We start from the raw sequence: 22,471 nt of genomic DNA, 5'->3' as shown, positions 1-22,471 counted from the left end.
GACAGATCCAGCAGCCTCTCAGGAAGAGGCGTGTGCCGAGAGGACCGCCCCTCACCCGTAGCCCCGGGCCGCGCGCGCTGCGGGGCCAATGCCGCGCAGGGGGCGGGCCGCGAGGGAGGGGATTGTTTACGTCTCGCTCGGGAGCGGAAAGTAGGGCACGGCAGGCCGGGCTGAGCGCGGCGGCGCAGAGCGGCTGCAGGTGAGCGGCTGGGCGCGTCCGCGCCTCCCCGGGTCTCCCGGGCCCGGCCGCCCCGCCCGGCTCGACCCCGCCGCGCCCGCCGACCTTTCGGAGCTGCGGGCGGCGGGGCCGGCGCGCCTTTGTTCCTGCGGCGGCATCGGCGGCGGCAGGGCCGGGCGAGGCTGGCGAGGCGCCGCGCCGCAGGCCGGGCGGGGCGGCGGGCGGGAGGAACCCCGCAACCCCACCGATCCTGAGACAGTGCGATGCCTGATGGGGAAGCGACCCCTACTGCAGCGGGGTCAGTCTCGGGGCCGTGCATTGCGCGTGCACGGCCTGGCGCTTACTGTTGCTGCGGCGGTGGCGGGCGAGGAGTAGGCCGGGCCCACTCTGGCCGGTTCCAGTAACCAACCCTGGTCTGCAGACGGGCTCCTATCCCTCAAAAGCTCTGCCTGCGCCCATTCACTGCCGCCCCTCGGGGTCGTGGCAGGGCCTTCCTGGGGATTTCAGACCAGGGCAGAGCCGGGAAGTAGACGATCACAGAGGGCGACTTATTACTGTAAGTCGGGCATGGAAGTTGAGAGCCAAAGAGGGGAGGGGAAAGCGTTGTGGGCGAAGGGCTGGAAAGAGCTACCAGCCGGAACAGGGCCGGAACTTGTAGGCTTTGTAAGATATTGCATTTTATTGGAAGAACAGTGGCAAGCCCTGAAAAGTTAAAAACTCGTTAATTTAAAATTTTAAGATTTGTATTTCAAAAAAAGCTCGGTTGTAGTGAATGAAGTGGGAGGAGCCAGAGCGAAGACGAGTTGTGTGCGGGTGGGGCAGGCAAGGTGGCAGCAGGGGTGGAGAGGGATTCAAGACATGTTTCGGAGATGGTGTGGGGCGCGGAGGGCTGTGAGGCCATGGTGGGAGGGAGGAAAGAAGTGTTGGGGATGACTGCTGTGTGTCTGGCATGAGGAATTCGGAGGCTAGAAATGCCGTTTGTCAAAATGGAGAATGGAGGAGGGGCAGGCAAGGTTTGAGATGCTTGAGGGATGTGCAGGAGGGACACTTGCATTCCTGAGGCCGAGCTCGGAGAGGGGCTGAGCTAGGCATTTGAGAGTCATGGATGTCAGGATGGCATTCCACACTCTCTACCTGGGTTTCATCAAGGTACTCGGACACTGGAGTGAGGTATGAGCTTGTGAGGAGAGTTCTGGACCCTGGGTGGGCTGGCACAGTCTGGGGGCCAAGTGCAGGGGGTGCTGGGGGACCTACCGGTGTGTCATATGTCTTTCTCTGCTCAGACCTTGTGCTTTCTTCCAGATCCTGCCCACCATGGCCAGGCGCCCACGGAGCAGCAGAGCATGGCATTTTGTCCTGAGCGCAGCTCGCCGAGATGTGGATGCCCGGGCCGTGGCTCTGGCAGGGTCCACCAACTGGGGCTACGACTCTGATGGGCAGGTAGGTTCCAGTGGGTGAGGTGGTCATGGCTGGACTAAACATTGCCTGAACTGAGACTGAAAGAGAAAGATGCCTCTGAGGGCAGAAAACAGGGCCAGCCTTAGCAGACCGTCCCCTGCGTGCGCTCTGCTTCTGCTCCCCCAGGCTCTTCACACTGGTTAAGGACACACGTGGCCCTGGGTGGCAGGACCTCAAGGCATATACTACGTTCCTCTGTAGACTTTTTTCTTTGAAGAGGGTGTCAGTGGGTACTTTGGTCAGTTCATTTAACTAAAACTTCTCCATTCCATTTACCCAACTGCTTTTCAAGGGTAGCTATTGTTACCTCTGTGTGCAACCTTCTGGACGTTTTCTCTGCCTGTTGAAGTCTGTACTCAACGTTTGTGTATATGCATCTAAAAAAAGAATTTTGATCTTTAAAGACCAACATTCCTGAGCCTTCCTGTGCTCAGGACCCTGAGCTCTGCGAGGCCCAGGAACACAGAGGCCGTGAGGAGGGCGGCTCAGCTGTCTGTCTGCAGTGCAGGTTCCTGATGGACCTGAGGGGTTTGCAACCAGAGCCTCACCACGCTGACTCCCGCCACAGGGGAGGGGTGGCGGGGCTGTGTGGCCTCTGTGCCTGCCATGGGGGGCATGTGGGGAGGGCTTCACAAGTCAGTTTCCTGAACTTCTCAGACCAGAGCTGGGCTTTGGCTCTGCCCTGAGTCACCTCTGTTGTTTTCAGGGTGATCTTCGGGTGACTTGGTTCTACTCTGTCACAGCCACCCTGCCTGGGTGCCCTGGCTCAGCCAGGTGTCTGGGTGGGGACAGGTGCCTATCCTCCCCCAGCCCTCAGTGAGGGCAGCTGAGTCCCGTGGAAGCACCAGGGCTTGGGGCAGAATTGGAGGCAACATCCTGGGTCCCCTTCCTGGGGCCTCCCTTAGCTCCCTGCCCAGGCCAGCGAAAGGCCCCGGCCTGCATTCCTGTCCAACCTCCAGCTTCCACTGACCACGTGGCCTGGAGCAGTCTTTTCTCCTGTCTGTCCCTGCCTCTCTGGCTCATCGCTGTGGGATGTGGGAGGCGTCCAGGGGCTGGGGGTGCGGTGTCTGATACGCACCTGTGGCTCATCCGGTCACCTGATGGGCCTGGAGTACTTGTGTGCATGTGTGGATGGAGAGAGCGTGTCACCCCAGCACCTTTGAAGGCGGAACACACATGTCCCTGTCTTCGCTACTCTAAGCTCTCCTTACAGCTTGCGGTGGGGCCGGGTCTGCCCTCTGCACAGGGGGTTGTGTGCTGGGTGCCAAGCAGTGTGACCCCCGGGGCCAGCAGTGCTCAGGTCTGTGCCCCTGGCTCCTGACTCAGTGGGAAGGGATTGTCTTCTCTGGCAGCGGTGGGCCTGCCTTGACTTGTGGGGGATTGCTCTTCCCCGCGAGCAGGGTGCTTTGGGCCTGCTGCCACTGCCCTTGCTGCTGTCTGTCTCCAACTGGGGCTCCACCTCCTTGCTCCCTGAGCTGTCTCTGCCATCGGTTCCCAGAGCTCCTGTGTGGCACTTGGGGCTGAGTGTAATAACAAAGAAACTCAGTTCCGGTGGGAGGAGGCAGGTGAGCAGGACCCAGGAGAGCGGCAGGGAAGCCTACGAGAAGGGAAGAGGAGAAGGAAGAGGACGCAGTGTGAGAGGCTGGAAGAGCCTCTTTGAAGTGGTATCTGAAAGCCATCCAGGGGCAAACAGACCCCCACCCCTGCCCCATGGGGACAGGGGTGGACAGGGCAGAGGAGGAGGCTGGGCAGGGAGGGGGTCTTATGTTCTCTGATGAGAGTAAGTCTGTGGGCTTTGTTCTCAAGGCAGCAGGATTCCCAGGTCTGAACAGGTCACCCAGACCGCTGTGTGGAGGGCATTTCAGGGGGGCCAGAGGGAGCACCCAGAGGCCAGGAGAGTGAGGGTGGAGGCCAGAGCCGCACCAGGACCCCAGACGAAGCTGGGAGGGCTCGGAGAGCAGGCATGCAGAGGCTGCCTGCACCCCTGGGACCTGAGACCCCCAGGCCCTCACTGGTCGGCCAGATGTCAGAGCCTGGGTGGGTGTCTTGAGGGGCCCACGTGGCTCCAGAACAGGAACAAGGTGTACAGAGGCACCCTCGCTGGACTCCAGGAGGGTCTGTGGGTCAACTGGTCCCCGGAACCAGACCAGCTCAGCCTTGGTGTCTGGCCCCTGGGCCAAGATCAGGCCCTCAAGGCTTGGAGTCCGTTCTGTGAGGACTGAGAGCCACATGCAGAGGGCCAAGGCCCAACTGAATGTTTTCCTGCTGCAGCCTGAGACCACGGGGCTCGCTCGTCAGGGTCCTGTGATGGGGGTTGAGAGCACACCCTTGCACGGACAAGGGGGCCACGGCCTGAGACAGGTGTGCAGGCCCTGCCACGGCCATCGGCTCCCCTGGAGCCCAGCTGCTGCCACGGGGAGACCAGCTGCCTTCATTAGGTCAGCAGTGGACTTTGCTGTCATGCTCCCGTTTATCACAATCTAGATGTTCTCTGGACAATGACGATGGCTAAGCATGCAGCCCCGTCTTGCGGCTTATTAGTGGCTGGGCCTCCGGGGCTCTCTACTCCACTCCCAGGAAGCCACCGGCGTGGTAGGCCTTTGGCAAGGAGGCCCCCTTGCAGCTCCTGAGCCAGAAGAGGTGTCCAGGGTCACTGTGGCTGTCTGGCTGAGCCCTTGAGACCTGAGGAGGCCCTTTGAGGCCAAAGCCCCAGATCCCTTCCTTGGGGCGTCCGGCCGTTCACCCGTGGGCCTGGGGTGGGTGGCAGGGCAGGTGGGGGAAGGGGTCGGTTGGGCCGGCGGAGGGCAGGAGGCGGGAACAGCTGGCCCTTTCCCCTCAGCACAGCGACTCAGATTCCGACCCCGAGTATGCATCTCTGCCGTCATCCATACCCAGCGCTGTGCCTGTGACCGGGGAGTCCTTCTGCGACTGTGACAGTCAGAGTGAGGCCTTCTGCGGCAGCCTGCACGCTGCCCACCGGGGCAGGGACTGCCGCTGCGGGGAGGAGGACGAGTGTGAGTGTGAGGGCCTGCGACGGGTGGGTGGACCTCCTGGCCAGGGTGGCGGGGGGGAGCCTGCCGAGCCTGGGCCTCTTCTCTCGCAGATTTTGACTGGGTCTGGGATGACCTGAATAAGTCCTCAGCCACCCTGCTGAGCTGTGACAACCGGAAGGTCAACTTCCACATGGAGTACAGCTGTGGCACAGCGGCCATCCGGGGCACCAAGGAGCTGGGGGAGGGCCAGCACTTCTGGGAGATCAAGATGACCTCGCCTGTCTACGGCACTGACATGGTAAGTGGCCGGCAGGGTGGGGGGAGGGGTGCCGGGCACCTTGGTCCCCAGCCCCCTCTGCCAGTCCCGCTGTTCCCAGATGGTGGGCATCGGGACATCGGACGTGGACCTGGACAAGTACCACCACACGTTCTGCAGCCTGCTCGGCCGGGACGAGGACAGCTGGGGCCTCTCCTACACGGGTGCGTGGGGTCCCCAGGGTGGGCAGGGCTGGGGAGCCCCGAGGCTGCAGGGCTCACCCCGACCCTGCTGCCCCCAGGCCTCCTCCACCACAAGGGCGACAAGACGAGCTTCTCCTCCCGGTTCGGCCAGGGCTCCATCATTGGCGTGCACCTGGACACCTGGCATGGGACGCTGACCTTTTTTAAGAACAGGAAGTGCATAGGTGAGGGCGTGACTCTGACATGTGCCCGCAGAGCGTGGCTGCCACTGAGCTCCTGGTGAGGCTGAGGGCCCTGAAAGGCCATCCTTGCAGAAGCCTGAGGTCCCAGGGTCCCCAGAACCGGGCAAGGGCGGCGGGTAGGTGGAAATCCCAGCATCCTTCGTCCCCTTAGGAGAGCCTGAGCTTAGGGTTCAGGCTGTGCCACCTCCCCATCCCCAGGAGTGGCAGCCACCAAGCTGCAGAACAAGAGGTTCTACCCGATGGTGTGCTCCACGGCGGCCAAGAGCAGCATGAAGGTGATCCGCTCCTGTGCCAGCATCACCTCCCTGCAGTACCTGTGCTGCTACCGCCTGCGCCAGCTGCGGCCCGACTCTGGGGATACGCTCGAGGGCCTGCCCCTGCCGCCCGGCCTCAAGCAGGTGCTGCACCACAAGCTGGGCTGGGTCCTGAGCATGAGCTGCGGCCACCGCAAGCCCCCCGCACCCTCGCCCACAGCCAATCCCAGCAGCCCCGAGACCCGGCGCTGCCAGAGGAAGCGCTGCCGAAGGACCTAGCTTGTTTCCCAGTGAAAACTGCCTTCTACAGCTGGGATGGCGTTTTCTGTTTCTCCCTTTGGACCACCCTCCAGGGCAACAGGAGAGGGAGGAGTGAACCAAGGTTTGTCTCGGCTGCCCCCCGCCACCCGGCTGGGAGAGGCCTTGCTACAGGGGCTCCGGGGCCGTTATCCCTGTGATCCGGAGACCCGGACTTCCTAGTCGGTCTGCTTCCTGTGCCGGGTGTGGGAGCAGCCACTTTCCTTCTCAGAGTCTCTGGGGAGCTGCTGCCCCAGCATGTCTAGACTCAGGCTGCAGGCCTGGGAGACTCGTCTGCTGCCTGTGAGGAGGACGGCTTTGTGAGAGGTCGGCTCTTCCTGCTGTCGCCGCCGGCCTTGGGTTTTTCTTAACTTGCTTTGCATGTTGTCAGCTGCTGTTCCTCTCGTCTGAGGCTGAAAACGACCGTAATAAACTTAGAGTTTACATCTGATGCTTACATACCTATGGAACGAAAGGGGTCGGACCGAGGCCTGGGGCTGACAGGTGTCCACAGCTTTTCTCCTGCTGGGGGGGGTCACAGCACCCTTGAGGAGTGACGGCCTGGTTCTTTTTTCTCCCTCAAGACCTTGTCTTAATGCTTCTCCTTTCTGAAGGTGCCCGCCTCCCCTGCCCCCGCAGCCTCCAGGTGACCGGCGTTTGCCCTGTGGGGCCCTGAGGCGCTGCCCAGCCCTTCCTGCCTGTCCTAGCTGGCTAGCAGCCCCTCTGCCAGTGTGTACAGGGCCCAGGGCATATGAGCCCTGCCCCCATCTTCTCCAGACCTTCCAGCCGGCTTGGTATCTCCTGGAGAGAATTTCCTCTTCTGCCCATCCCAGTTATGCAAGAACTTTCTCTGCTGCCCCTCCTGCGCCATCTTGGAGTCAGACCTGCCTGAGAGCCCCGGTGCAGGTCGTACTGGGTGTCTTGCTCCCGCACACCACCGCTCGTGGTTTCTAGTCTGTTCCCTGGGTGGGCTGCATTCAGTCCTGCCAGTAGGTGGGAGAAGGGCCCATCTGGTACCACAGGCATGGTCAGGAGCCCAAGTCCAGCAGGAGGTTGGGGTTGGTGGTCGTCAGGAAGAGGCAGATGTGGCGGGAGAGGTCAGGTCCCACCCTGTGGGGCTGCACATCCTCGCCCATCTTCACAGGGAGGTCAGCCAGGAGGGCTAGGCGCTCCTGCTCCATGCCACAGGCCACGTACACCTAGGGCAGGCACAGGGATGGGCGGGGCAGGCCTCGGGGACCTGGCCTCCATATCTGGGAGTCTGGCTAGGGGGCGGGGGGCCCACCTGTTGCAGAAGGCAGGGGGAGGGGAAGGCAGCAACAACAGCATTGGCCACAGCCGGGCTGACGCAGTTGAACTGCCTGATCTGCTGCCACCAGGCCCCCCGCAGGCCGGTGCCATCTCTTGCCACTATTCTCGGCTGCTGCCCAGCGCCCGGTGGTGCAGAAGGAAAAGGCCCCAGACTCCCTGGACTGCCTGGGAAGGGGAGGATGCAGGGAAGTGCCTAGACTCTTCATCACCTCTCCTGAACGCCCTGCCCCCAGCTCAACAAAACCCTCAGCCCCCTCTGCTCTAGAGGCCAGAGAGGTGCCACCCCGCCCGGCACTCCCACCCCTCCCGCTGCAGCCCCCAGCAGGGTGAGGGTCACACACTTGAAGGGACGCTGGGTGAGGGCCTTGGTGAAGGCACACACATGCTGACTCAGCTCCTGCCAGGAGGCCATCAACAGCACATCCACGTTTGCCCAGAGCTGCAGGAGCACCAGGGCCTGAGAAGGAGATGAGCCCGTGGGTGTGGGTCAGAGGGTTCCCATGGGGGACACCCAGCTGCGACCAACCCCACTTGCCACCCATGTGCCAAACCAGCCCCTGCTGGGTCTCGGAGAGCAGCCCAAGGGCCAGAGCCCATGCCAACCATCTGGCCCAACCCAACTGTCCTCACCTCCTCCACCTCGGGCCAGCCAACTGCCACCTTGGCACGAGCCACCGCTGGACGCTCTGGCTGCCATATCTCCTGGGTGCTGGACTGGTAAGACCTATGCAGAGGTGACCGTCCCTCTGGCTCCCCACCCTCCATGAGTTCTCCTCCCGCCCCCAGAGCCCGCCCAAGGGAGAGGGTTAGCTGTGACACCAGCCCCCAGGGCCACCCCTGCCTTTCGCCCGAACTCTCCCATCCCAGGCAGGCTGGCTAAGGGTGTTAGGGTAACCGGTACCACAGGTAAACATCCAGCCCAATGACAGCCAGGTGGAGGCAGGCAGGGCTCTCAGGAGTGATCCAGGGCACAGAACAGGTTGGGCCACATGTCTGCAAGCCAAGAAGGTTTACCACACCTGTTCCTCGGGGCTGCGGCAGGCGGGGCCCACCAGCAACCGCCAGTTTGCAGGAAGCAGGGGAGTGAGCCCAAGAACAACTCCGCGGTGCTGGGAGGAGACAGGGGTGGACTCCTCCGCCCAACCAGCTCTCTTTAGAAAACCAGCTCCGTGCCTCCCACATGATCAAGAAGATCTATGAAAGAATCCGGGCACACCCCAGGCTCCTAGCAGAGTTGGACTGAACCCTCCTCCCCATTCCTGGTCCACCTCTGCACCCCAGCCTGGCATTTGCTTGACATACACAGGTGCTTGATAAACGGAGAACCTTGAACTCTGGGACCTGGCAGAGGGTCTAACCTAATGACACTCTGGTGCAAACATCAGCTGAGCAATCCCTATTTCTCCCGCCAGGTGGCAGCTGAGCGGTTGGGTGTCACAAGGTGGACTGCACAGCCAGCCTGCAGCCCTAGTCCCCAGGCCCTCTCTCAGCAGTTTACCACCTGATTTCTGACTCAGTTCTCAAGAGAACCCTCCTTATCCTGGCTTCTACCCTCAAGAAGCAGCCGTGGCTCCCACCTGCTCCCAGGCCAAGAGCCTAGCTGGCTTCCCCCATCTTACCCACAACATCCAAAATAGGGAACCCAGCCCCTCACGATCTGCGGTCAGGGATTACTCCTTCCTCCCTCCCTCCCGCACCTGGGTCAGCTAGACAACGCCCTGCAGAAACTCCTCAGGCTCCAGCAGCAGCAGCCGGTCCTGCTCATCCGCAGCCCACACCTCAGGAGGCACCTGTGGGAACATACAGGGCACTGTTGCCCACCCTTGGCCTCGTGCACCCCGGGCCATGTCCTGGGCACCCGAGGAGTCCTGAGGCTTGCGCAGGTTCTTCCCAGACCGCTCTACAGAAACCTAGCGTCCCACCTTCTACTGAGACTAAAAGCAGCGCAGGTCTGCCAGGCAGCAACACCTGTGGCCACAGCCTGGATGGAATGGAGCATCCCTCAGCAGCAGTTGCGTTCAGGCTCTGGATCTCAGCCCGCAACTTACCAAGAGTGGCTTGTGCATCACTCACTCAGCGTTCCCCGTTCTCAGTTTACTGGTAGGTAAAACGTACACAATTGCTGCAGCTGCCTCTCAAAAGAGCTTTGTCACATAAAACACCCAACCCAGGGCTGCATTCCGTAAACCCAGGACACTCACACTGAAGGGGCAAGGGTGTGGCTTCACTCTGCTCCACCTGAGGCTCCAGGCAGGGCGCTCGGGCTCCACGAGGTACTCATAGCCCAGGGCGTCCAGAGCCTCCATCAGGATGTCGGCACCAGCATCTTCCAGAATGGCTGGATGGGGCAGAGGGACAGTCAGCTGTCACTGCTTCCTTCTCCCACGAGAGGACACTACTTGGGTGGGGACAGCAGCCCCACAACCTCCACAGCGTGTTACCAACATACTGATTCCCGTCCGGCTCCCAGAGCGCAGATAAACAAGCTCCCCAAGGCCGAGCTCCCCACCCCGGGCCGCTGCCCGCGCCCGCCCGCACCTGGGTCCACGAGCACCGCCAGGCGCCGCACGGCTTGCTCGGGCCGCAGATGCCGCAGCACCTCGGCGGCCGCCCTGCGCTCCTCCGCCGGGTCCCGGACCCTGGCGGCGGCCTCCTCGCCTGCGGGGCCCTCGGTGTCCGAATCCGAGATCTCCCAGGTCGGGGGCTGCAGCTATCCCCGGCCCCGGCGCGAGCCACCGGGCGTCCTAGACCCAGCCCTCGCCATGGCCCGCCCGGCCTCTTCTCCCCTTCCGGCCGCGCCCGGACGCCTTTGCGGGGGACACCGGCCGCTTCCGGCGTCGGGCGCGCCCCGCGGCGCGCGGTGGCATCTTCCGGTCGGAGCGCGGAGGCTGCCCGGCCATGGCGCGGAAGAAGGTGCGGCCGCGGCTGATCGCCGAGCTGGCCCGCCGCGTGCGGGCCCTGCGCGAGCAGCGGGAGCGGCCGCGCGATTCGGAGCGCTACGCCCTGGACTACGAGACGCTGACGCGGCCGCACTTGGGCCGCAAGCTGCCCGCGCGAGCCTGGGCCGACGTGCGCCGCGAGAGCCGCCTCCTGCAGTTGCTCGGCCGCCTCCCGCTCTTCGGCCTGGGCCGCCTTGTCACGCGCAAGTCCTGGCTGTGGCAGCACGACGAGCCGTGCTACTGGCGCCTCACGCGGGTCCGGCCCGACTACACGGCGCAGGTGCGTGCACGGTGCCCACCCCTCAGCTCCCGGCACCGCGGGGCACCACTGTCTCCCCTGCGCGCGACTTTGTGGGACAGGATATCCTGTCACCCGAGCCCTGGGCAAGCGAGCTTTCTGAGCTGATCTCCTCCCCACTTGCTTTGCAGAACTTGGACCACGGGAAGGCCTGGGGCGTCCTGACCTTCAAAGGTAAGGCGTCCAAACCCGGTGGGGAGGCTGCCGGCAACAGATTGTTCCGCCAACGTGTGTGCAAGAAGCCTCGTCCTTCTTTCCCCAGGAAAGACGGAGAGTGAGCCTCGGGAGATAGAACAGGTCATGTACCACGACTGGCGGCTGGTGCCCAAGCACGAGGAGGAGGCCTTCACCGCTTTCACGCCGGCGCCGGAGGACACAATGCGCACTGTGCCCTACCCGCCGCTCCTCCGCGCAATGATTCTAGCAGAGCGACAGAGAAATGGAGACACCAGCACGGAGGAGCCCATGCTCAATCTGAACAGGATACGCATTGATCCATGGGACTATCCTGAGAACCAGGAGTCGAAGAGAAAGACCAAGGGCACCGCAGTCTAAAATGCCAGAGCGGACAGGCTGCCGCCAGGGTGCAAGCCAGTGGCCACCATTTTCAGTTACACCTGAATCAGCCCCCTGGGAGCTTGGATCCTACCTCCCCGTGACTTGTTGAGGTTCTACATTTTCTTGGAAAAGGGTGGGGTCAGACCTTGCACCTTGTGTCTTTATTCTGTTCCCGCTGCCCCAACACGCAGATCTGACTGAGGGGGCCTCGCAGGAGGTGGCTGCTGGGGGAAAGCCGGAAGCAGCAGGGCCCGCAGGTTTGGAGCCCCGGTGCTGGCTCCTGTCACTTCCACGCTGCCTTCCCTCCCTATGACCTGTTGCCTCTGCCGGGACCCAGGTAGAAACTGAACGCGAATAAAGGCACATGAAGCAGCCCTGGGATGTGGGGCTTCTTTGAGTTTGGGATACCAAAGCGGGCTCTTGGCAGGGCTGTGGGGAGGAGCAGGCTGACACTGCTGCTTACGGCCGGGGGGTGAGAGGAGTGCCGCGCAGGCGCCCGGCGGTGGGGAGACCCGAGGGGATTCGGGAGTCACAGGCGTGGCCGCAAAGTTCCGGCGTCGGCCTGAACGACAGGCACCCCGTCTCCGCGTCCACCGAGGTGGCGGCGCCCGGCGACCAGGCCGCTTTAAGCACAGGCCCCGCCCCGGCCCGCGCGCCGCCCCCGCCCCGGCCCTCGAGCCGCTCGGGCCCTGCTGCCGCCATCATGATCTGCCTGGTGCTGACTATCTTCGCCAACCTTTTCCCGGCGGGTGAGCGGCGCGGGCTGGGCGGGGCGGGTAGGGGGTGCGGCCGGGTCTGATGCGCCCCGACCCCGGCGGTCCCCGCAGCGTACACCGGCGTGCACGAGCGCACCTTCCTGGCCGTGAAGCCCGACGGCGTGCAGCGGCGGCTCGTGGGCGAGATCGTTCGGCGCTTCGAGAGGAAGGGCTTCAAGCTGGTGGCGCTGAAGCTGGTGCTGGTGAGGGCCGGGGTCCCCAGGCGTGGGGAGCGGGACGGGGGGGTGGGGGCGGGGTCCCCGGGCGTGGGGAGCGCGGCGGGGTGGGGTGCAGGGGGAGACGGGGTCCCCGCGCGTGGGGGATGGGGGTCCCAGGAGCACGCGGCCCTTCCCCTTCCCTCCCCAGGCCTCGGAGGAGCTGCTGCGCCAGCACTACGCCGAGCTGCGTGAGCGCCCTTTCTACGGGCGCCTGGTCAAGTACATGGGTTCCGGGCCGGTGGTGGCCATGGTGAGTGCTGGCTGGCGGGAGGGCGGCGCGCTGACCCCGTGCTGACCCCCGACCCCGTCTGCAGGTGTGGCAGGGTCTGGACGTTGTGCGCGCTTCGCGGGCGCTCATCGGGGCCACGAACCCGGCCGACGCCGCGCCTGGCACCATCCGTGGCGATTTCTGCATCGAGGTCGGCAAGTAAGGCCGGTTCCGATTCCCCGAACTGGGCTGCGCGGGGCCCTCTGCCCGAGCTCTGTCTGCTGCGGGCCTGCACTCAACGCGCGCCTCTCCCGCACAGGAACGTGATTCACGGCAGCGACTCGGTGGAGAGCGCCCGCCGCGAGATAGCGCTCTGGTTCCGCGCGGACGAGCTCCTGTGCTGGGAGGACAGCGCCGGGCACTGGCTGTACGAGTAGCCGGTCGGGCAGATGTGCCCGTCTGCAGTGGGCTGTGGGTGATTCCGCATTCTCCAGGCCCCGGAGGTGTGCACACACGTGGGCCCCACTCCTAGGAGCTCAGAATACCCTTCCTGTGGCAGGGGCACAGGAGGGCAGGTGGTGCACGCCTGCGGAGCTCTGGTTGCTACAGGCCTTCCTGTCCTGGCTGAGGTTCTCAGGAGGCCCAGCCCAGCCTGCACCCGTTTACAGCACGTCTGGAATGCGGCAGGGTGCCACCCTAGTACTTGGCTTGTCCCAGTACTTCTTTTTATAATAAATTGAGGAAAATTTTTGTGCTCGAGTTGGTTTGGGCCCAGGGACACAGAAGCATGATGTTAAGACATTTATTACTTACAGAGCAGATATGTAGGTTCACTTGCAGGGCCAAAGCCTGAGGAGAATCGTGTCACCCAGTTGCACCCACCCGGCTAACCCCCGAGTCACTTCAGGCCCTGTGAGGACAGACAAGGGACTTGACGTACATCACAGTGGAGAGTGGCAGGGTGGTGGGGAGAAGCCTGTAGCTGCAGGTGGCTGCAGCGGTGGCCAGCTGGGCTCGTGGGATGGCTGCCCAAGATCTGTGCTTCTCTGGTGGGAGGTGGGTGGGCAGCAGGACCTGGGGCTGCCCTGATCGGTGCCTCAAGGAACAGGAATAAGGCCTGGGCAGGTGGGGGAGTTGGCAGTCCAGGGCGGTGCCCCTCAAAGCAGGCAGGCGCCATCGCCTAGAGCCGGCTGGAGGCGGCTCCTGTCCTTAGCCCTTGGGCCTCTGCTTGGTGGCGTATCATCAGATGCCCTCAAGGGAGCAGGCCACACCGCTTACCCCTAGGCACTTAGTAGCGTGTCTTGGGAGCTGGGCTCCTTGGAGACTGCACAGGAGGCAGGCCCTGGAGCACACCTTTCCCCGTCACCCTGAGGCTGAGCCTACGTCCAAGGACTGACCCCAGGAGAGACCAGGGGCCTCCCCTTCTTCCTGAGGCTTGGGCCTGCCCTGGCAGCCTGAGAAATTCCACCCTAGGGGCTTCCGGGAGGGATGGGATTCAAGAGGCCTGCTTCTACAAGGTGGGTGTTCGCCCAGGGAGAGCTAGCAGGGTCGGGGAGGACACAGGTCAGTGAGGGCCAGTGAGAGCCCGCCACACAGGACGATCACGGGGCTTGAGCGGGATGAGGGTGTGTGTCTGTCTTCTCAGGCAGCTGCCCCAGGGAGCCTGGTTACGTGCTTTCATGCCAGTTCCCAGGGCAGCAGGGATGGGGGAGGGGGAGCCCAGGGAAGGCTAGCAACTGGGCCAGCTCCCTGAGGGTTGGACCCCCACTCCCATGGGCAGCAGCCAAAGGCAAGTGGACTCAGGGTGGGAAGACTCAGCGGGGTGAAGTCCCTGCTCGACTCCCTGGAGAGATCCTGGGAATGAGTGACTGGAATGGGGAGCCCAGGGTGGAGCTCGGAGCCACCTGTAGGGGCTTCCCTGGCCCGACCCACCCTGGGGTTCTGCCTCGCTCTGGCCCTTAAGTGCCCTCGGGCCTGGAGGGCTTTGGGCTGGGTGCCAGCCAGGAGCTGCTGGGGAGAGGGTGTCCCGAGAGGCTCTGCCCCTCCCTGGTCAGGACGCCACCCTACTCCCCGCTCCCAGCCAGACCCTATGCTCTCTGCCAGCTCATGGGGAGGCCCGGACCAAAGGTGAAAGCTGCAGGTTGAGAGGCTAGAAGTGGGGTGGACGGGCGCCTGGCTGCCTGCGGGCAGGCTGCCCCCTGGGTGGGCGGTGGGCAGGTGGGCGGGGCTGTATGTACACGTGGCAGGTGGCATCAGGCAGGGCGGGGTGGCGGCGGCCGCCGCCTCACTCGGGGGTATAGGACACCTGCCACACGATGATGTGGCTGCGCTCGGCCTTGGACAGCAGGGGCTTCACCTGGCTCACGTCCCCTGCACCCTCCTCGGGCTCATCGTCTTCTCCGTCGCCTAGAGAGAGCACAGCTGCCGTGAAGGGACCACCCCTGTCCAGGGACACCTGGGGCCCCGGCGGCGCCCACTCACCGATGCGGAAGTCGATGTAGCCCTCACCGCCGCTAAGCACCAGCACGTTCTTCAGCTTCTGGGCCTCGGCATCTGCGGTGGGGGCAGTGGGCCCGGGGCTCTCGGAGGGGCTGTCGAGCACGCTGCCGTTCAGAGTGGCCAACACGTTCCCTGTCATCGGGGCACAGGGACCTCAGTGGGGCAGCCGGAGCCCCCCACACAGGCTCCTGAAGGGATGCCGCGGCTGCAGCCCTGCAGGGAGTGGGGCCCGGCCCCTCACCTGGCACGGAGACAAAGAATTTGACAGCGTCACGGTGCCCGTGGAAGCAGAGCTGAGCCTGGGCCATGGAGCAGTAAGGGATGAAGCTGCTGGCTGATTTGTCACTGCTGTCGTCTCCGTACACGTGGATGATGCCTCCTGGGCGGGTCCCCTCCCCAGATGTGGGGGACGTCTTGTTGGCTGGAGAGAGAGGGGCCCGGAGGGGCTGAACCTGCTGACTGGGAGGACCAGTTTTCCAGCAGCCAAGGGCAGAGGGTGGGGCCTGCCTGGTGCCAGAGCCAGTCCGAGGGGCAAGGCCAGCCTCAGCCCCCAGGGTGTCCACAGTGGGGGGCTTCCTTCTGAGAGCAGGAGGCAGGCACTCCGGACTTACCTCGGAGCCCCAGGAGCTGGCCTCGGTGCAGGACCACAGCTGGGGGAGGTGAGGGGCGGAGCATGGAAGAGAGAGGAGAGAAGTGGTCATAGGAGGGACTGGCTGAGGAGGGCTGCAGCTAGGGCAGCCCGCGTCCTCCTGTGTCCTGGCAGAGCGTGCCCGCCCCTGGGACCCTGACATGCGCCTGTGAGTGGCAGCCAGGCCATCTCTACAGATGTCTGTGGGTCACTCACTCTCAGTCAGCGGGATGGAGATGACAACTCCGTTGCCGGTGCCCACCCAGAGGCGGTTGCCCGCGATGAGCAGGGCTGTGATGCGCACGAAGGAGAAGCCCAGCTTGCCTGTCCCTAGGGGTGGGGGGGAGGCGGGTCAGCGGGGCGGGCTCGGGGGACCCTCCTGCCCCCACATGCCCAGCTGGGGTGGCCCCTCACCCAGCATCTTGCTGACGTAGGGCTCGATATCCACGTCCTGCAGGTGCTGGTGGGTGTGGGCGTGGTAGAGCCGCAGCGTGGAGTCCAGGCGGATGGACACCCACACCCCGTCGCCGATCCACGCCAGTTGCCGTACCTGGCTCTCCCGCCGTGGGTGGGCGTCGAACGACTTCTGTGGGGTCAGGGCAGCCCGTCAACGGGGTGGGGGGACCTGAAGCTGCCATGGCCAAGAGTCCCTGAAGCAGCTCATGGCCACCTTTCTAGGGCCTCTTTGCTCCCTGGGTCCTGGCTCCCAGAAGGAGCCCCAGCACCCCAGCCCCACCCCACAGCAGTGCCCGAGGGAAGTGCGGAGGGCCCATTCAGACGCCGATCTGCTTGTTTCAGGGAGAAGCAGCAGGTGGGCTCCAGAAAGACGGGCATTCACAGCCCAGCTGCCCTTTTTTGGCCCATGACCTTGGATGAACCAGTTGCTTCCCTAAGTGCATTTCCTTTGACCCCACGAAGCCCCCACCAGAGTCCATTAGGTGTGTGGAAGCCCCAGCCTACACTTGCCTCAATCTGCATCGTCTTGGGCTGGATGACATGCACCTTGTTCTTGTAGCCGCACCAGACGCGGTCATACACGACGGCCATGCAGCGGATGGAGTGGTGCGGGTGGCCCAGGTCCATCAGGTGATAGTTGCTCAGGTCCCACTGGCTGTCTGTAGAGAGCCCGCGACCCCTGCTCAGGCCTGGCCAGGCTGCCTCTGATCACGGTGCGGGTGGTTCACGCCCTTCCTGGACGTCAGATGCTGCTCCCCCACCCACCGTGCCAGGCCTCACCTTCACCTCGGTGGAAAATGGCCAGGGTCCCATCGGCCAGAGCCACCAGCACTCGCCCTTTCACGTGCCTGCAATGGGAAGGCGGTGAGCCGTGCTCAGGCTGGCTGCCCTCGGCCCTCCCGACCCCGGCCCCCGGCGGGGGTCACGCACACCAGGCTCAGCACGGAGTCCTTCAGCTTGATGGAGTGCAGACACTTCTTCCAGTTGGCCACAGCCGAATGCACGTAGAGCCTGCGGGAGGAGGCACGGTGGGTGGGGGCTCGCCCAGGGGAACCTCTCCACCCCGGCCCCCAAGGTCCAGCCTACCAGCCGTTCTGGGCTCCCAGCCACATGGTGGGTGCAGCACTGCTGCTGGCCCCCATGGCGTCCCCGCTGGGCTCCGGCTCAGGCTGCACACCGCTCACGTCTGTCTCCAGCCCGTTCTCACTGCAGGGAGGATGGCAGCTCCAGGGTAGCCCATGGAAGCCCGTCCCTGCCCACCTCTGCCAGTCCCCCCCCGCCCCCGCTCCTCCCCTGCTGCCCCAACCTGAGAGAGCCCACCTGTCAGGCTGGGCGCTGGGGGGTGGGGCAGGGGCTGGGTCGGTGAAGACGTGCTCTGTGAGGGGCCCAGGCCGCACCACAGCTGCCTCTGCCTCACTGGGCCCAGAGTCTGGCACCTCCATGGCCTCCGTGGCCTCCTCCGTGGACTGAGATGGGTTGACCTTCCCATTGGCGACAGCAGCCACCTCCCCTGTGGAAGGGAGGGGTGAGCTTGGCTGGGTGAGAGAAGATGGCCGCCCGGGCTCAGGCCCAGGACTCACCCTGGCCCTTGTCCAGCACTGGGGTGTCCCCACGGGAGGAGCAGTTGCTGCGCGGCACGTTGCAGCGGGTGGCACAGCCCACCAGGGTGATGCCGGCCAGCACGCCGTCTGCACTAGAGTCCTCAGGGTTCACGTCGCTGTCCAGGAAGATCTCCCCCGGAGGGTAGTCGCCATCGCTGGCCGCTGGAGGGAGAGTCACAGCCCCGTCACCCCGCGCTGAGAAGCCCCCATGACAGGACCCTACCCAGAGCTCCAGTCCCGGTGAGGGTGCAGGGGGGAGGGGCTGTTTGTGATGCCACCCCATCTCCTTGTCACCGGGTTGAGTGTCATACAGGGTCTCCTCCTGCATCATTAACAGGACTGAGCAGAGAGCTCAGACAGCTCCTCCCTGGACGCTCCGCATTGCCTCCCGGCCAGCAGCAGGGGCCCAGCACTCACCGGGGATGCTGGAGATGCACAGGACGTGGGCATTGCACACGGTGAACTGGTCCACGACGGTGCCCGGCTGGTTGGCATCGATGATCACCACTTTGCTGGTGGTCAGGGTGCTGGTGAGGATCCACACGCGGCTGGAGGTGGCGTCCGCCTCGGGGAGCTCCTTTGCCTGTTTCCGAGCACAGGGACGGGCTGGTGCCTGAGCGCTCACTACTGTAGCAGCAATGGGGGGTGAGTGGGGGGGATCCTGGAATCTCTCAGGATCTAGCCTTACCCGTGGCCTTAGGGGACCTGAATGTCCTCCCTTGTCGCCAGGACGGTGAGAACTCAGAACTGCACATTGTGCCTAGGTCGTGGCACTCACGGCCTCCCTTCCTCAGAGGAAGGCTGAGCGCTCGGTGGTTAAGTCACTGGCCCCCACATCGAGCCGGGACAGAAAGTGAAGCCTCCAGGCACTAAGCCCCTCACACGGCTCCTGGGCAGGCACAGACCTGCTCCAGCCTGGCTGCCCTGAGCCTCCGCTCCTCCTTGCTGCCCCATCCACCGGCTGGGGACCGGGCCACCCCAGTCTCCCGCCACTGTCCCCAGCTGTCCTCCATTTCTGTCACTCCCACCCAGACTAGTCATAGCAGAGCCATCGGGATGGCAGAAGCAGAAGGTGGCCCTGGCCCTGCCTGCCACTCTGACCTTCTTCTTCTCTGGGGACGCGTGGTTGCTCTTGATCTCTCCTTCTACTTCCCGGTCGCAGGTCAGAGGGTCGCGGCCTGGCACAGGCTTGACTCCATTCCCGGGGTCATCCTCACTCAGTTTCCAGCCGCTCAGGTTGACGCCCGCGGCACACCACAGCTGGGAGGAGAGGGCCGTGAGGTCCGGCCTCACGGGCTTCTGTGGCAGGGGGACCTCTCCCAGCCTCGCACCTTCCGCAGGGCTCACCTTCATGGTCGGGTCCTTCTCCACCAGAGGGCGGCAGTACACGGGGACGGGCACGTTCTTCATGCGGGTGTCCTCCTGACCCCCATTGGGACTCAGCTGCAGGAACAAGGCAGAGGGGCGCTGTGGGTGCCAGGCCTGGCCGGCTCACATGGGTGGGGCCGCAGTCCACTACCCACTCCTCCAGGTTTTGGACTTGGGGCCCTGGGTGCGTACGGGGCTCCCCCGGGGCTCCCCGCCTGCGGCGCCCCCCACGCTGCCCTGCGCCCAGCACCTGCTTGTACTTGGCTGGTAGGCTCCAGCCACAGGCCTGCAGCCGCCCGTCGTCATTGCGCACGTGCTCGCGCACCTGGCGGTACTGCTCACGCTTCTGCTCCCGCCTTGCAGAGGACGTGCAGTCGCTGGCGGAGGAAGGGCAGGTTACTGCGTCTGCAGGGAGCACGCCTGCCGCCCCGGAGCTCTCCCTCCTGGACCTGGACCGTCCCTGCCGGGCGCCCATCTGACGGCAGGGGGCTCTCCCCAGCTCTAGGCTTGGAGGCCACATCCAGCCGCTGCCCTGGGCCAGCTGGCAGGGACCCACAGCCCTGGTGGCACCCGAAATGGCTGCGGGCTGCCTGCTGGGGGTCACCCGAGGAGCAAGGCGCAGGCCTCTGGGACTAAGCGGAGGGACTGTGGGGGAGCGCAGCCTCTGCTGAGGAACATCCAATGCTCCCACTGGGGGTGGAGGGGTACACACAGTGTGCACAGAGAGGTTGTGACCCCTGATGCCTGGTCAGTGTCCTTCCCACCACGGACCCCATCCCCTGAGCACAGCTGCCAGAGCAGCAATGTGGAAACCGGTCCTGCTTCAGAGCCTGTAGGGGAGGGGCCCTGGGACACAGGGACTCCCCCTGGGCAGGCCAGCGGGGAAGGGCAGGGCAGGCCTAGGAAACTCACTCATCTGGGAAGAACTCCAGGGGCCGGCTGCCAGCGGAGATCTGGCACATGGCGTGGCTGCGGCGCTGACTGAAGCCGGCCGTGGTGGGTGACTTGTAATGGATGTTCACGGAGGGGTAGGACCGCTTGGCCGGAGGGGGGCTTGAGGAGGAGCTGAAGAGGCGGCTGAAGCTGCCAGCCGAAGCATAGGGGGTGAGGGGTGGCCTGAGGGGAGACCTCCCCAGCGGCCACTGCCAGTGCCCTCCCAGTGCCCCCAACTCACAATTGCCAGATGGTGGACTTCTTCTTCTCCTGGACAGACGGATGCTCTCGGGATGCTCTACAGGGGAGGGCAGGAGGAGAGGCCCCACTCAGCCATGCCCAGCCTGACTCGGCCCCACCCAGTCCAACCAAGCCCCCCTCTCACCGGGCCCCTCTTGCCTCCCTTGCTTGGGACCCTCCCCATGGACACACGGACCGGAGCATCAGACAAGAGGGGCTCCCAGGCGAGTCACCCATAACTTCCTAGAGAGACCCCGGTGCACTGGCCCCAACAAACCCCAGCATCTCTCTAGCCCAGCAGGTACATCCACTGGCCAGGCCAGGGCTGCACCAGAGGCCCAGTTCTGCTGGCCCCCTGCAGGCTCCCACCAGGGAGGACCCAACACCCTTAATTCTCCCGGAAGAGAGGGAGGTGTGGGGGCGGTCAGCCTCAATCCCATCCCCAGGACCTCCTAGAGCGACCACAGCTCACAGACGGAGATGGGAGCGTGTCTTCCGGAGCCCACAGGCGCCTGGAGGCCCACCTGATCATCTCGGTCCACCGCACGGCCTCCTGCAGCTCCATCAGCCGCTCCTTGTACTGGTTGCGCTCCATGAGCACGCGGGCCATCTCCACACGCGTGAAGCGGCGGCGCTGCGCCATGGGGATCTTGTCCTGCGGGGAGAGTGCCGCTGCTCAGCCAGCGAGGGGCCGCCTCCGGGAGTGGGCGCACCCGAGGGCGCTTTCCCACAGAGCTTCAGGCAAACGCAGTGGGGAGGGGTGGGCACAGGAACAGGAGCCACCACTCCGAAAGGGCCCCCCTTCTTTCCAGAAGGTCACATGACACACTCGAGGGGTACAACACACACAGTGTGTTTTCCTACAAGCTCCCAGACACCCTGGCAATCCCAAATGCCACCGGTCAATGCTAACAGGTGGGACTGGCTCACGGTGGCATAGCAGGAAGAAAGGTTCTGGGGAAGGTCTGGCGAGCAGGACTCTGGTCACTGCCTCAGAGCTGGACACTTGAGGTACCGGCGGATCTGCATGGGATCTGCTGTCCCTGGCAGGACTGTCTCCTTACGCAGCCCTGCTCTGGGCTGCCCTCCCCTAGTGCCCCCACCACCAGCACTCGGAGTTCACAGGAGCGTCGGCAGCCCCAGGCCCCCCATCAGGAGGTCAAGGCACCAATCGGGTGCCCTCCATGCCCGAGTGGGAGGGCCTTGGGGAGCCGCAGCTGCCTAATACACCTGTGGCTTTGTTTCTTTCCTAGAGTATTTGGAGGTGAGGGGCTGCGCAGGATGGGCAAGGTGAACAGCTACAGTTTCCCAAGTGCCTGCTATGGGATCGGCATCCTGTTACGTGCATCCCACAACCCCCAAAATAACAGTGGATGAGTGGTGAGGTCGGCGTCCAAACTTCACCTTGGCTTAAAAGACTCATGCCTGCTCTCTCTGTAAGGAAGGTGGCCAGGTCGCTGGGCTGGGGCCCCTATTCTGGAGAGGACCTGGGAAGGGCAAAGACCCCTACAAACCCTTCCTTACAGCCACCCCTAGGGCTTTCCTCAGAACATTCCATGCATCTCCGGGGGTTTGTGAGGACAGATGAGGCATCTGAGGGCCTCAGGTACTCAAACTGTTCTGTCTGGGGGGCAGCAGCTGGACCAGTAAGCAGGGAGACCCCACTTGTGACCGTGCAATCCACATCTGCTAGGACCTAGGTGAGAGGAGGCATCCCGCAGAGAGGGGGCTGGTTCTGACCACACAAAGTCACCGGGGCAGTGGGGTGGGGGGGCTGCTGCTGGGTGCAGTCATCACACAGAAGCGGTGAGGAGGACCCAGAGACCCAGAAGAACTAGCACATCCCCGGGAAGACCGCCCACACTGCCCGCCCCCCGTGCCCACATGTTAATAGTGGAATATACCAATTCTGTACAGAGATAGCTGCTTACATCCTCCACCTCTTCTTTGGGTTCACGGTGGGCAATGATGGCCTCTGACTTCACTCTGCAGGATGAGGAAGGAAGCGGGGCAGGGTGAGGGCCCCACTGGGCACTGGCCCAGAGGATGTGTCCCACCTCTCAGCTGCACTCAGGGCTCTCCCCTCAGGTTCTAGGCCCTGAGCATTCCTGCCAGTGCCTTGGGGACGGGTGGCTCCACACCCCTGCCCACATGTGCCCTGAAGCCCAGCCAAGGAACAGGACCTCAATTCAGGTGGTCAATTGCTAACAGGAAGGCAAGGGCAGTGCTGGCTTCAGGCAGGGCCAGAGGAGACCTGGCTCCCAGTCCCACAAACCTGGCACAGGCGCCACCTGCCTAGGGCCCGCCCCTCACACCTCCCCTTTCCTGTCTGGAGCCAAAGGCACCACTTTGGGAGAATGGGGTGAGGATCAGGCTGGAAGAGAAAGGCCACAGGGATGTGCAGAGTGCTGGGGAGGACACCCCAGAGCTTCCCAGCAAGGCTCTGTGACCCAACCTCGACTGATCGAGGGCTGGGGAGCAGAGGGGAGTGCGGGGGACCCGTAGTGGCCAGAGGCCATTATCCTCCCTTCCCTCCTCCTGAACGAATGTAATAGTGTGAGAGGAGTGGGAAGGCCCC

General features: G+C 64.1%; 5 protein-coding genes across 24 annotated transcripts in view; 3 read left to right on the top strand and 2 right to left on the bottom strand.

Moving 5' to 3' along the window:
* Positions 1–78: 78 nt before the first annotated feature.
* On the top strand, positions 79–6,332 carry SPSB3 (splA/ryanodine receptor domain and SOCS box containing 3). 11 transcript variants are annotated; one of them, XM_082431856.1, is made up of 7 exons: positions 79–199; positions 1,481–1,618; positions 4,532–4,650; positions 4,740–4,927; positions 5,007–5,109; positions 5,187–5,367; positions 5,529–6,332. In XM_082431856.1, exons 2-7 carry the CDS (start codon positions 1,554–1,556, stop codon positions 6,040–6,042), a joined length of 1,170 nt encoding a protein of 389 aa, XP_082287982.1. In that variant the 5' UTR covers positions 79–199; positions 1,481–1,553; the 3' UTR covers positions 6,043–6,332. The 11 variants fall into 11 exon arrangements, with proteins under 11 accessions (XP_082287982.1, XP_082287978.1, XP_082287974.1 ...); XM_082431852.1 differs by having other exon boundaries at positions 4,481–4,650; XM_082431848.1 differs by having other exon boundaries at positions 4,476–4,650.
* On the bottom strand, positions 6,158–9,971 carry EME2 (essential meiotic structure-specific endonuclease subunit 2). The gene is given in 14 exon segments (XM_082431881.1): positions 6,158–6,294; positions 6,795–7,080; positions 7,167–7,292; positions 7,294–7,357; positions 7,534–7,649; positions 7,823–7,916; positions 8,028–8,068; positions 8,072–8,077; positions 8,081–8,185; positions 8,890–8,898; positions 8,902–8,982; positions 9,394–9,530; positions 9,731–9,902; positions 9,906–9,971. Coding segments are annotated over 13 exon segments (1,173 nt in total). The 5' UTR covers positions 9,957–9,971; the 3' UTR covers positions 6,158–6,294; positions 6,795–6,909.
* Positions 9,972–10,031: 60 nt separating this feature from the next.
* On the top strand, positions 10,032–11,361 carry MRPS34 (mitochondrial ribosomal protein S34). Of its 2 annotated transcripts, none has more exons than XM_082431875.1 (3): positions 10,032–10,411; positions 10,561–10,603; positions 10,644–11,361. In XM_082431875.1, the coding sequence occupies exons 1-3, from the start codon at positions 10,091–10,093 to the stop codon at positions 10,982–10,984; spliced, it is 705 nt and encodes a 234-aa protein (XP_082288001.1). In that variant the 5' UTR covers positions 10,032–10,090; the 3' UTR covers positions 10,985–11,361. The 2 variants fall into 2 exon arrangements, with proteins under 2 accessions (XP_082288001.1, XP_082288000.1); XM_082431874.1 differs by having other exon boundaries at positions 10,034–10,411; positions 10,692–11,361.
* Positions 11,362–11,416: 55 nt separating this feature from the next.
* NME3 (NME/NM23 nucleoside diphosphate kinase 3) lies at positions 11,417–12,918 on the top strand. Of its 3 annotated transcripts, none has more exons than XM_082431880.1 (5): positions 11,417–11,736; positions 11,815–11,945; positions 12,109–12,210; positions 12,275–12,387; positions 12,488–12,918. In XM_082431880.1, exons 1-5 carry the CDS (start codon positions 11,691–11,693, stop codon positions 12,603–12,605), a joined length of 510 nt encoding a protein of 169 aa, XP_082288006.1. In that variant the 5' UTR covers positions 11,417–11,690; the 3' UTR covers positions 12,606–12,918. The 3 variants fall into 3 exon arrangements, with proteins under 3 accessions (XP_082288006.1, XP_082288005.1, XP_082288004.1); XM_082431878.1 differs by having other exon boundaries at positions 11,569–11,736; positions 12,275–12,379; XM_082431879.1 differs by lacking the exon at positions 12,109–12,210 and having other exon boundaries at positions 11,565–11,736; positions 12,275–12,379.
* Positions 12,919–12,956: 38 nt separating this feature from the next.
* MAPK8IP3 (mitogen-activated protein kinase 8 interacting protein 3) overlaps positions 12,957–22,471 on the bottom strand; it is a 47,424-nt gene continuing 37,909 nt past the window's right edge. For 5 of the 7 annotated variants that reach the window (XM_082431827.1, XM_082431829.1, XM_082431828.1 and 2 more), the window contains 20 exons: positions 21,798–21,879; positions 20,418–20,548; positions 19,895–19,951; positions 19,633–19,803; positions 18,971–19,097; positions 18,700–18,795; positions 18,454–18,612; positions 17,770–17,935; positions 17,332–17,514; positions 17,072–17,261; positions 16,838–16,957; positions 16,682–16,762; positions 16,532–16,599; positions 16,262–16,410; positions 15,710–15,881; positions 15,512–15,625; positions 15,279–15,317; positions 14,909–15,088; positions 14,650–14,799; positions 12,957–14,574 (listed from right to left, as the gene is read on the bottom strand). In XM_082431827.1, coding sequence (XP_082287953.1) covers positions 14,453–14,574; positions 14,650–14,799; positions 14,909–15,088; positions 15,279–15,317; positions 15,512–15,625; positions 15,710–15,881; positions 16,262–16,410; positions 16,532–16,599; positions 16,682–16,762; positions 16,838–16,957; positions 17,072–17,261; positions 17,332–17,514; positions 17,770–17,935; positions 18,454–18,612; positions 18,700–18,795; positions 18,971–19,097; positions 19,633–19,803; positions 19,895–19,951; positions 20,418–20,548; positions 21,798–21,879 — 2,557 coding nt within the window. In that variant the 3' untranslated portion in view covers positions 12,957–14,452. The remainder of the gene's footprint in view (positions 14,575–14,649; positions 14,800–14,908; positions 15,089–15,278; positions 15,318–15,511; positions 15,626–15,709; positions 15,882–16,261; positions 16,411–16,531; positions 16,600–16,681; positions 16,763–16,837; positions 16,958–17,071; positions 17,262–17,331; positions 17,515–17,769; positions 17,936–18,453; positions 18,613–18,699; positions 18,796–18,970; positions 19,098–19,632; positions 19,804–19,894; positions 19,952–20,417; positions 20,549–21,797; positions 21,880–22,471) is intronic. The other 2 variants (XM_082431826.1, XM_082431832.1) reach the window with 1 other exon arrangement.

The sequence above is a fragment of the Balaenoptera physalus genome (genome assembly GCF_965194825.1).
Source record: "Balaenoptera physalus genome assembly, chromosome: 16".
NCBI lineage: Eukaryota > Metazoa > Chordata > Mammalia > Artiodactyla > Balaenopteridae > Balaenoptera > Balaenoptera physalus.
This window is presented reverse-complemented; position numbering and strand designations above follow the sequence as displayed.